Here is a 12,129-nt window from a genome sequence, read left to right on the forward strand (position 1 = left end):
CAGGGTGCACTCACTCACCCTGGGTGCCTTACAAGGGCTGAAAATTAACATTAACTGGGGCAGAATGGTGCAAACCCCTTTTCATGCCCTATACACTGTAGGGCAGCAGAGAAATCAGTAGGATTTAACTATAATTACACTAATAATTACATGATATTCCAATTCGATTTTACAATTTACAATTACAATTCTATTATAATTACACTATATTAAAACCCCTTTTCATGCCCTATACACTCTATAGGGCAGCAGAGAAATCAGTAGGATTTAACTCTAATTACACTAATAATTACATGATATTCCAATTCTATTTTACAATTTACAATTTTACAATTACAATCCTATTGCAATTACACTATATTAATAAAACAGCTCCAGCAAGAGCCATTTTGTCCCTTCTGAATGCCTCTCAGGCCGTGGCAGACACCAGGAGCTGTTCTTAGCAATCCACTCACCCACAGGTGCTGTTCAGACATGCCCACACAGCACCCAAAATTAGTTCTCCCCACCACAGGCAGGCACAGAATTCACTCTGAGCAGTTCCTTACCCTCCCACCCATCCCATGCATCCCCACCCCTGGAATCCAGCTCCTCATCCCACCCTTCCCTCCCCTCATGCTCTTGGCCAAGGTGCTCAGGGAGAGAAAAGTTTGAGAAGGGCTGGGAAAAACCTGCCTGAAAAGTTTTATGGGCTAAAAAGCCCTGATTGTGCTGCTGCAAACACCAGAACTGCCCCCTCTTCTGTTTTCCTTCAGGGGAGCCAAAGGTGGTCCCTGCACCTCGTTAAAAGAAAAACAACCCCACAGCTAAACTACAACTGAGTAAAAAAAAGCTTCAAGTCCAAAAACACAAGGAGTCTCCTTGGACTTAGAGGAAAGGGGGATTGCAGCAAATTGCCAGTACAGTCATCACTTTTTCACATCACTTTTTCTAATTTTTTTGATTGTTCCATTCTCCAAACTCTCCCTTTGGTCATATTCCCCCTTTTGGCTCCACCAGGAGAGTGTTTGCTCTCTAAAAGCACAGTGAACACCAGCCTGCCTGAAGAATGAAAAGCTTTGGATTGACAAATGTGACAAAAGTGAGAAAAGTTGGGTTCTCTGCAGCAGAGTGGGAATTTCCTGCATTTCCAGCAGAGGTTGCATTCCTTGGGATAGAACTGTGGGCATCTGATGGTTTTAACACTGAAAGTCCAAACTAAATTTCATCAATCACTCTGAGATCAAGCAGGATGTTCACACACAAACCAAATCCTCTCGAATGCTGCTCGTTATGTGGGAACTTTAGAAAACCAGGAGGTGGTTTTGTCTTCCAAACAAAAAAATGGCTCCAGCAGCGCCAACGGCCGCGCGGATCACAACCCCTCAACAAAGACTTCACCCAGCAAAGCTTTGTCTCCAAACCCACCTAATTTTGGGAGGTGCTCCTTGTAGTAGAAGCCCCCAGAAGCCTCCACGGTACATTTGAGGTCCACTTTTCCCTTGTGGCCCACCCTGTAGACGTTGGTGGTTCCGTCTGCCCAGGTGACGCTGGCGACGCTGCGGCCGGTCTCCACGTCCCAGCCCCGGATATCCACCACGCGGCCCGTCTTGCCCTCACCCCCTGAGGGGAGGGAAAAAAAAAGGTAAATCAGGAAAACTGGATCATGAGACAACTCGTTTTGGGTGATTAGGAGGGGATCTCTGTGTTAAAGTTGATTTTGGAGTGATTCTGTGGAGGATTCCTGGTGTGCAGGAGCGTGGCCTAGTTGGGGAACGCACACGTGGTGTCATGGCACCACACTGTGGCAACAAAAATACTCAGCAGTGCTGCAAGATCCAGGATCCAAGTGCTAAAGATCCACCCAGCATCTTTAAATGTCTCCCCAACACCATCCACGGGCAAGATCCAAGATCCAAGTGCTAAAGATCCACCCAGCACCTTTAAATCTCTCCCCAACCCCATCCATGTGCTGCAAGATCCAAGTGCTAAAGATTCACCCAGCATCTTTAAATCTCTCCCCAACACCATCCACGGGCAAGATCCAAGATCCAACTGTTAGAGATCCACCCAGCACCTTTAAATCTCTCCCCAACCCCATCCATGTGCTGCAAGATCCAAGATCCAAGTGCTAAAGATCCACTCAGGATCTCTAAATCTCTCCCCAGTTCCATCCATGTGCTGCAAGATCCAAGTGCTAAAGATCCACCCAGCACCTTTAAATCTCTCCCCAACACCATCCACGTACAAGATCCAAGATCCACGTGCTAAAGATCCACCCAGCATCTTTAAATCTCTCCCCAACACCATCCACGGGCAAGATCCAGGATCCAACTGTTAGAGATCCACCCAGCACCTTTAAATCTCCCCCCAGACCCATCCATGTGCAAGATCCAAGTGCTAAAGATCCCCCTAGCATCTTTAAATATCCCCCCACCACCATCCATGCACTGCAAGATCAAGGATCCAAGTGCTAAAGATCCACCCAGGATCTTTAAATCTCTCCCCGACCCCATCCATGTGCTGCAAGATCCAAGATCCAAGTGCTAAAGATCCACCCAGGATCTTTAAATCTCCCCCCAACCCCGTCCAGGAGGGGGAACATCAAATAAACTCCTCACGAAAGGAGCCTGAAGGATGCAGAAGAGGAGGATGGATGTGGGGAGGTGGATGTGGCTGGGCACTGGGACTCTGATCCAAGAGACAACACAGTGAAGGCAATCAGGGCTTGCAGATTCCCAATTTGGGCAAGTCCCAACACTTCCCCAGGACTTCTCCAAACAAGGACAGCAAGATCTGTCTCACTGAGGAACTCCTGATTATCTGCAAATCCTGAAATCCAACGCCTGAAGGAGCTGAACTCCTCATTCCTCAGCACAATGTAAAGGTTTTTGGGGTTTGCTGGCAGCTCTACTCACGACAAGCCCATGGCTGTGGATGGGGCAGCTCCACCAAAACCAGAGCCAGAATTCTTGCAATGTGTATCTTAACAGCTGATTTTTCACTCCCAGGAAGACATTTAAATGATTTATCCAGAACCAGTGCTGGAGCTATAGTTATCCAGTTAAATTCTGGGTTATCCTATTTAAATTCTGTTTAATTTCAGATTCAGTTATCCCATTTAAAGAAACTAAATTCTTAATTTCTTTTTTTTCCCAGCAGAGAGCAGCTGAGGGGTGGATTCAGGGCTCCTCTCCCTGCTTCTGCTCACGGAGCTGCTTTCAGGTCAGCAGCACTGTCAGCAACCTAAGTCTCAGACATGTAAATGCTGCTGTGATCTCCAGAGGATGGATAAGCTGCATTGAGAATAAGCTGATTATTTACTCTCAGCCCCTGCAAGGATCCCCATCCTCCCCTGAACCCAGGGCTGCAATAAATGGCAGAGTCAACTTTGGAAACCTTTGAACTTTTGACTTAATTCTTGAGGGGGAAAAGGAGCTGTAAACATCACAGGGTGTGTGCAGGGCTCTGGGACAAAGGGGCAGGAAAGCTCCCTCAGCCCTGGGGCAGCACTCAGCAACTGCTGTCACTGACCTGGGGACAGGAACTACACCCCAAAATCAGTTAAAAAATAACATTTTTGTTCCATTGCATTCTCAGCCTGAAGGTTTCAATTCCTACAGAAAGCAGGACAGGCACTACACCCCAAAACCAGTTAAAATAACATTTTTGGCCCATTACAGTCTCAGTCTGAAGATTCAATTCCTACAGAAAGCAGGACAGGCACTACACCCCAAAACCAGTTAAAATAATATTTGTGTCCCACTGCAGTCTCAGCCTGAAGGTTTCAATTCCTACAGAAAGCAGAACAGGCACTACACCCCAAAATCGGCTAAAAAACCATATATAAATAAATAGCTATATATTTTTTAAAATAGATAAATATAAAAATAGGAATAAAATATAACTATTAATTATAAATACAAAAATATAAACATGAACTTAGAAATGTAAATATAAATGGTAAACATATAAATTAAATATTATAATATAAAATATAAATAAGAATTAAAATTTAAATTATAAAAAGAAAATATAAATATAAATATAAATATAAATATAAATATAAATATAAATATAAATATAAAATATGAATTAAGATTAAAATATGAAATATAAAAAGTAATATATAAATATAAAATATAAATTAAGATGGAAAGAAAAGAAAAACATCAAATATTAAATAAAAAGAAAATAAAAACATTAAATATTAAATAACTTAAACTATAAACTATAAAATCAAAATATATTTAAAAATTAAATATTTTTAACATAGATACATTTAAATATATATAAAAAAATCAAATTCCACAGGCCATCCAAAAGCAGCTTACCATCCTGGTTGCCCCACTCCCAGTCAGGCCCACGCACCACTTTAGCCCCCTGGAAAGTCCCTTTTAGGGTGATGCGAGTCAGATTCTGCCGAGGGCTCACGAGGACCCTGCGAAAACAAAACCAGAGGAAGAAATGAATTTGTTGCTGTTGTTGCAGAAGTGCCAAAGCTCCGTTCCAGCTGAGGGCTGTGCCACGAGGACCCCCCTCATTTCAGGGTAATGACATTTTTGGGGTGGCCCTGCAGGGAGGCAGGGATGGAGCCCAGCACGTTCTGCAAGCAGAGGCTCAGAGCAGCTCAGAGCAGTAGGGCTGTGAATTCTGGAACGTTCCAGGCTCTGCCCTGCACTCCCAGCCCAGCACAGACCCCCCAGTGCAGGGAGAAGGAGAGAGGCACCTACGTGATGGTGAAGAGGGGGTCAGATGTCCTGTTAAAGCAGCTCCCAATGCCCATAATGTCACAGAGACGGCCCCTCTGCTGTCCCCAGGCTGCCACAAAGGCTCCTCATCAGCCAGCAAGGCACCAAAATCCACAGAAACCTGCCTGGCTGCTCACACAGAGTGCAATCCAAAAATCCTTCTCATCAGCCAGCAAGGCACCAAAATCCACAGAAACCTGCCTGGCTGCTCACACAGAGTGCAATCCAAAAATCCTCCTCATCAGCCAGCAAGGCACCAAAATCCACAGAAACCTGCCTGGCTGTTCAGCCAGGGTACCATCCAAAAAGCCACCAAAATCCACAGGGACTGCCTGGCTGCTCACCCAGAGTACAATCCAAAAATCCTCCTCATCAGTCACCAAGCCACCAAAATCCACGGGGACCTGCCTGGCTGCTCACCCAGAGTACAATCCAAAAATCCTCCTCATGAGTCACCAAGCCACCAAAATCCACAGGGACTGTCTGTCTGCTCACCCAGAGTACAGTCCTTTTTCAGAGTACAATCCTTTTTCAGGACACAATCCACAAAGCCACCAAAACCCAGAGAAACCTGCCTGGCTGTTCAGCCAGGGTACAATCCAAAAAGCCACCAAAATCCACAGAAACCTGCCTGGCTGTTCAGCCAGGGTACAGTCCCTTTTCAGAGTACAATCCTTTTTCAGGACACAATCCAAAAAGCCACCAAAACCCAGAGAAACCTGCCTGGCTGTTCAGCCAGGGTACCATCAAAAAAGCCACCAAAATCCACAGGGACTGCCTGTCTGCTCAGCCAGAGTACAATCCAAAAATCTTCCTCATCAGTCACCAAGACACCAAAATCCGTGGGGACTGTCTGGCTGCTCAGGTTCAGGGTACAATCCCTTTTTGAGGTAAAATCCACAAAGCCTTCTCATCAGTCACCAAAATCCACAGGGACTGTCTGGCTGCTCAGGTTCAGGGTACAATCCACAAAGCCACCAAAATACCCCAGGGTCCTGCCTGGCTGCTCAGCCAGGGCACAATCCCTTTTCGAGGTAAAATCCACCAAGCCTCCTCGTCAGTCACCAAAATCCACAGGGTCCTGCCTGGCTGCTCACTCAGGGTCCGATCCCTTTCCTTGGTGTCCCAATCCCTTTTCTTGGTGCCCCAATCCCTTTTCTAGGCACCCCAATCCCTTTTCTAGGCGCCCCAATCCCCTTTCTAGGCACCCCAATCCCTTTTCCAGGTGCCCCAATCCATGCCCCTGGAGCCAGACAGGCTCTTGGCAAGCCCCAGCCCAGACAGGGCAGCCCGAGTTCAGCAGCTGCTGCTCAGGGCGAGGGGAGGGGAAGCTTCCTGGGGGTAGGGCTGACCTCAGAGCATTTCTTTTCCTTCTAATACCTCCAGAGGGAAGGTGGAGACTCAGGGGGATAAAAAGCTTAGGCTTGAACTTAAGTGTTTACTTATCCAGCAAATGCTTAAGTCTTTTCCTTTTCTTGACCTGTTAGCAGATCTCCCACCTGTGGTTTACAACCCTGTGGGTTTCAAAAGAGGGAGGGACTATTTATGCCTTGCTGTTATAATGAGTAATAATTAATATTCATGAATGAGCCAGGCTGGAGCTCAGCAGGAGGAAAATGAAGGCCCTGTGTTTGGAGGGTTGAGATTTTTGTCTGCTTTGAGCACCATCAAGGCTGGATATTGTTATGAAAGAAGATAATGACAGTGGAGGGAAAGGCTCAGCTATAAAGAGCCAGTGCTCAGCATTCATTTTATTGCACTGTCAGGCACTACAGACTGGCTTCAAAAACCAGCATGGATCTGGGTACAGCCTCTGAAACAGCCTGGATGTCTCCACTGCATTTTGTTCAATGCTTTTTCTAATAATTTATCAAAGATGTCCGAGCCAAGCCCTGAGACAAAGTGATAAAAATATAACTCTCTCTTCCAAAGCCTCCTCTCACAAGGGATGGGATTCAATGCAAAGATTCTTAGTGATAGTAAAATAGAGCACCAAGCTGAGCTTAAGATGTTTAAGTAGCAAAATATCCACCCCTCGTTCTATTCTTAGCAGAAGTTCCCTTTTTGGATTATCATGTAACAGCAGCCATTCCCCAGCTCAACCCTCTCACATTAACCTGCCACCTCCTCTGAAATTTGTGGATGGAGACCAAAAAAACAAAGCTGATCAATTTAGAAAGCTGAGTTTCCTTAAAAAAGGAAATTGTGAGAAACTCCCATCTCCTGTCCTGCTGAAATTCTGGGGCCAGAAGTGCCAGAATTCCCCAGCCTCACCAAAAATTCTGACCCCGATTCTGATGCAAGCACCAAATCTCCTCGGCCAAAGATTCTTATCAAGGTTTTAATCTAATTCAATGTTTTGCTTCAAATACTGGATAACAACCAAAGTTACCCAGTGTGATGCAAAAATACCCCTGGGATAAATTTAATCACTGTGCTGCTGCCTTTAATAACAAATGTAATAACAGATTTAATTATGACAGCACGAGTCTGCAGCCATTTCTGCCCTGCAAATTCCAAGGATATTAAATTACTGCAGGGCCCAGAGAGCACTTGGGAGCATGAAGTGTCCAGAATGAAGTTGTGGCTCCCTGGGGATCTTCTGCCTGCTCCAGCTTCTCTGAGGGGCTGATTTGGGTTTTGACACCCCTGAGCTGCATCTGGAACAGCAGCATCACCCCTGCTTTTACAGAGAGGGATGGGAGATTCAAATCCACTGATCTGGAGAAATTCAAACAAAAACTACTTTAAATTGGCAGCAGCAAGCCAGAGCTCCTTCACACCAGGCATGGTTGATGTGTTCAGTGGGATTTTTCTGGTGCAGAAAGTTCTTATCTGAAGAAATAAACACAATTAAGGGAGCAGGAAACAGAAAGGATGGGCACCCTGTAAGGTGGCAGCCCATAAACATCACATTAATCCCTCCAAATTGACTGATCTGGAGAAATTTAAACAAAAACTACTTTAAATTTCAGCAGCAAGCCAGAGCTCCTTCACACCAGGCATGGCTGATGTGTTCAGTGGGATTTTTCTGCTGCAGAAAGTTCTTATCTGAAGAAATAAACATAACTAAGAGGACCAAGAAGTAGAAGGGATGGTGACCCTGTAAAGTGGTAGCCCATAAACCTGTGATAATAAATAAATAAATATCACACAAAACCCTTCATAAAGGCCCAGCTCTAAACCAGATTTTCAACTCGTGGGAGACACAAACCCACATCCCAGCCAGGACACACTGAGATCCACCTCCAGAAAGGCCAAAACACGACAAAAGTGACCTCAAAGCAAGGAACTACAGACAAAAGTGACCTCAAAGCAAGAAACTACAGACAAAAGTGACCTCAAAGCAAGAAATCCCAGGTTTTTTAATCCCCCCAGCAAAGCCTCTCCTGAAACTCTTCCAGCAGAGGATAAAGGAGGCACTTCTGACAGATGGCTGCTGGCTGCTCAAGCAGGAACCAGCCTAAGATCAGGATCACAGAAACCTATTTCAGGAGCTGCCTTCACCCAGATTTTGCCCCTTCTCAATCCTCCCCGGCTGCGGCGGGAGGCTCACTCACGGCTGGGAGTGCGCGGTCTCGTAGCGCTCGAAGGCGTGCGCCAGGTCGTGCTTGTTGTTCATGTAGCACTGGGTGCAGAGGTCGTAGTCGAAGCACAGCTTGCACTTCCACCTCATGCCGCGGATGCCGTGCTTCTTGCAGCAGTCGCAGATGATGTTGGGGTGCCGGACACCTGCGCAAGGGAAAGGGAGATCCACAGGAATTCCAGGGGAAATCGGGATCTTAGAACCGCCCTTCCAGCATTGCAGAGTGCCAAACCCTTCTAGAAAAGGATCTTTGATATCCATAGGAATTCCACGGAAAATCAAGATTTTAGAAGCACCCTTCTGGCAAACTGCAAAATGCCAAACCCGTCCAGAAAAGGACCTTTGTTATTTACAGGAATTCCAGGGAAAATCAAGATTTTAGAACCGCCCTTCCGGCACACTGCAGAGTGCCAAACCCTTCTAGAAAAAGACCTTTGATATCCACAGGAATTCCAGGGAAAATCAGGATCTTAGAACCACCCTAATTGCACACTGCAAAGTGCCAAACCCGTCCAGGAAAGGACCTTTGAGAGCCACAGGAATTCCAGGGGAAATCGAGATTTTAGAAGCACCCTACCAGCATTGCAGAGTGCCAAATCCGTCCAGAAAAGGATCTTTGAGAGCCACAGGAATTCCAGGGAAAATCAGGATCTTAGAACCGCCCTTTGGGCACTGCAGAGTGCCAAACCCTTCTAGAGAAAGATCTTTGATATCCACAGGAATTCCAGGGAAAATCAGGATCTTAGAACTGCCCTTCCAGCACCCTTCCAGCATTGCAGAGTGCCAAATCCTTCTAGAAAAGGATCTTTGAGAGCCACACAAATTCCAGGGAAAATCAAGATTTTAGAAGCACCCTTCCAGCACTGCAGAGTGCCAAATCCTTCCAGAATTGGATCTTTGAGATCCACAGGAATTCCAGGGAAAATCAGGATCTTAGAACCGCCCTTCCAGCACCCTTCCAGCATTGCAGAGTGCCAAATCCTTCTAGAAATGGACCTTTGAGAGCCACACAAATTCCAGGGAAAATCAGGATCTTAGAACTGCCCTTCCGGCACACTGCAAAGTGCCAAACCCTTCCAGAAAAGGATCTTTGATATCCATAGGAATTCCAGGGGAAATCAGGATCTTAGATCCACCCTAATTGCACACTGCAAAGTGCCAAACCCTTCTAGAAAAGGACCTTTGAGATCCACAGGAATTCCAGGGAAAATCGAGATTTTAGAAGCACCCTTCCAGCACTGCAGAGTGCCAAATCTGGCACTCTGGTGCCAAAGGTGTCCCAGGTGCCAAAGGCTGTCCCAGCACTTGGGACAGGGACAGGAGGCGGCTGTGCCCCTGCTCCAGCAGAGCCTTTGCACAGAGAGAAACATTACATTAAATTCTTTACACAGACATGCACAAATAAGGTTCTAAATCATTACTGAGTTATTTTTCACATCCCTGGGGCCTGCAAAAAAAACCAGGAACTCCCTGACCACCAACAAACCCCAGCATCGCCGTGCAGGCAGCGAGCAGAGGCTGGCACAGGGATGGCAGCGCCAGGGGCTGTGCCCTTGCCCATGCCCTGCTCCAGCAGAGCCTTTACACAGAGAAACATTACATTTAATTCTTTACAAAACACACACACACACACAAATAAGGTGCTAAATTACTGCTGGGTTATTTGGCCACCAACAAACCCCAGCATTGCTGTGCAGGCAGCGAGCAGAGGCTGGCACTGGGGCAGGGGTGCTGGGGGCAGGAATGGCAGTGCCAGGGACTGTGCCCTTGCCCATGCCCTGCTCCAGCACAGAGAGAAACATTACATTAAATTCTTTACCAATCACACAGAGAGAAACATGAAATGAAATTCTTTACAAATCACACAGACACACACAAATAAGGTTCTAAATTACTGCTGGGTTATTTGGCCACCGACAAACCCCAGCATTGCTGTGCAGGCAGTGAGCAGAGGCTGGCACAGGGATGGCAGCACCAGGGGCTCAGGGGCTGTGCCCTTGCCCATGCCCTGCTCCAGGAGAGCCTTTGCACAGAGAAACATGAAATGAAATTCTTTACAAATCACACAGACATGCACAAATAAGGTGCTAAATTATTACTGAGTTATTTGGCCACCAACAAACCCCAGCATCGCTGTGCAGGCAGAGAGCAGAGGCTGGCACAGGGGCAGGAATGGCAGCTGTGCCCTTGCCCATGCCCTGCTCCAGCACAGAGAGAAACATTACATTAAATTCTTTACAAATCACACAGACACACACAAATAAGGTGCTAAATTATTACTGAGTTATTTGGCCATCGACAAACCCCAGCATCGCCGCGCAGGCAGCGAGCAGAGGCTGGCACAGGGGCAGGGGTGCTGGGGGCAGGAATGGCAGGGCCAGGGGCTGTGCCCTTGCCCAAACCCTGCTCTAGCACAGAGAGAAACATTACATTCAATTCTTTACAAATCACACAGTCACACACAAATAAGGTTCTAAATTACTGCTGGGTTATTTGGCCACCGACAAACCCCAGCATGGCTGTGCAGGCAGCGAGCAGAGGCTGGCACTGGGGCAGGGGTGCTGGGGGCAGGAAGGGCAGGGCCAGGGGCTGTGCCCTTGCTCATGTCCTGCTCCAGCAGAGCCTTTGCACAGAGAAACATTACATTCAATTCTTTACAAATCACACACACACACACAAATAAGGTGCTAAATTATTACTGAGTTATTTGGCCACCAACAAACCCCAGCATCGCTGTGCAGGCAGCGAGCAGAGGCTGGCACAGGGGCAGGAATGGCAGCTGTGCCCTTGCCCATGCCCTGCTCCAGCACAGAGAGAAACATTACATTAAATTCTTTACAAATCACACACACACACACAAATAAGGTTCTAAATTACTGCTGGGTTATTTGGCCACCAACAAACCCCAGCGTCGCCGTGCAGGCAGCGAGCAGAGGCTGGCACAGGGGCAGGGGTGCTGGGGGCAGGAAGGGCAGTGCCAGGGGCTGTGCCCTTGCCCAAACCCTGCTCCAGCATAGAGAGAAACATTACATTAAATTCTTTACAAATCACACACACACACACAAATAAGGTGCTAAATTATTACTGAGTTATTTGGCCACCAACAAACCCCAGCATCGCCGTGCAGGCAGCGAGCAGAGGCTGGCACAGGGGCAGGGGTGCTGGGGGCAGGAAGGGCAGTGCCAGGGGCTGTGCCCTGCTGTGCTCACCTATCTGGGCGTTGTCATAGAGCAGCAGGTCGTAGGCGCCCTGGAAGCCCGTGCGGTAGTTGGTCCTGTTGCCCTGGTCCCACTGCACCACCACGGTCTTGTCGGGCGTGGTGGGGCTGCCCGTGCGGCCGATCTCCACCACGGTGCCCACGTTGCCCTCGCCGCTGTCCTGGCTGCCCCACTTCCAGTCCACTCCACGGACGACCCTCATCCCCACCTGCATGCTGGCATGGGGCTCCAGGTCCATGGATCTGCACAGCAAACCCTACAAGCGCTCCTGCACTGGGGGCTCGCAGGCGGGCGGGCTCAGCATGGTCAGCACGCCTGGGGGGAAAACAACAGCAGGTCAGGGGTGCCGCTCCTCACATCACATCTGCCCCCCAGAATGATCTGCCTGCAAAAAAAGCCTGAAAAAAAATAATAGATAAATAGAAAAATAATAATAGATAAATCTGTTTCACTCGCTGTGAAAAATGTGTATTTTATGACTGGCTTTTGGCAAATATTCAAATGAATGTTATATGTGTTATGTCAGAAAGTGATGCTGTATTCATTTTCTTTAGTAGTGTGCTAAATATAATTTTAGGTTATAACATAATGTTAA

At 47.3% G+C, this 12,129-nt stretch overlaps 1 protein-coding gene across 9 annotated transcripts in view; it reads right to left on the reverse strand.

The window, feature by feature from the left end:
* Nucleotides 1-12,129, reverse strand: part of MIB2 (MIB E3 ubiquitin protein ligase 2) — a 46,190-nt gene that overhangs the window by 19,865 nt on the left and 14,196 nt on the right. For all 9 annotated transcript variants that reach the window (XM_071448762.1, XM_071448761.1, XM_071448755.1 and 6 more), the window contains exons 2-5: nt 11,526-11,849; nt 8,291-8,462; nt 4,314-4,420; nt 1,408-1,602 (exon numbers count right to left, since the gene is read on the reverse strand). In XM_071448762.1, the coding sequence (XP_071304863.1) occupies nt 1,408-1,602; nt 4,314-4,420; nt 8,291-8,462; nt 11,526-11,772 (721 nt within the window). In that variant the 5' untranslated portion in view covers nt 11,773-11,849. The remainder of the gene's footprint in view (nt 1-1,407; nt 1,603-4,313; nt 4,421-8,290; nt 8,463-11,525; nt 11,850-12,129) is intronic.

The sequence above is a fragment of the Agelaius tricolor genome, unplaced genomic scaffold (genome assembly GCF_023055355.1).
Source record: "Agelaius tricolor isolate 1412-34295 unplaced genomic scaffold, bAgeTri1.0.p SCAF_28, whole genome shotgun sequence".
In the NCBI taxonomy this organism is placed as follows: domain Eukaryota; kingdom Metazoa; phylum Chordata; class Aves; order Passeriformes; family Icteridae; genus Agelaius; species Agelaius tricolor.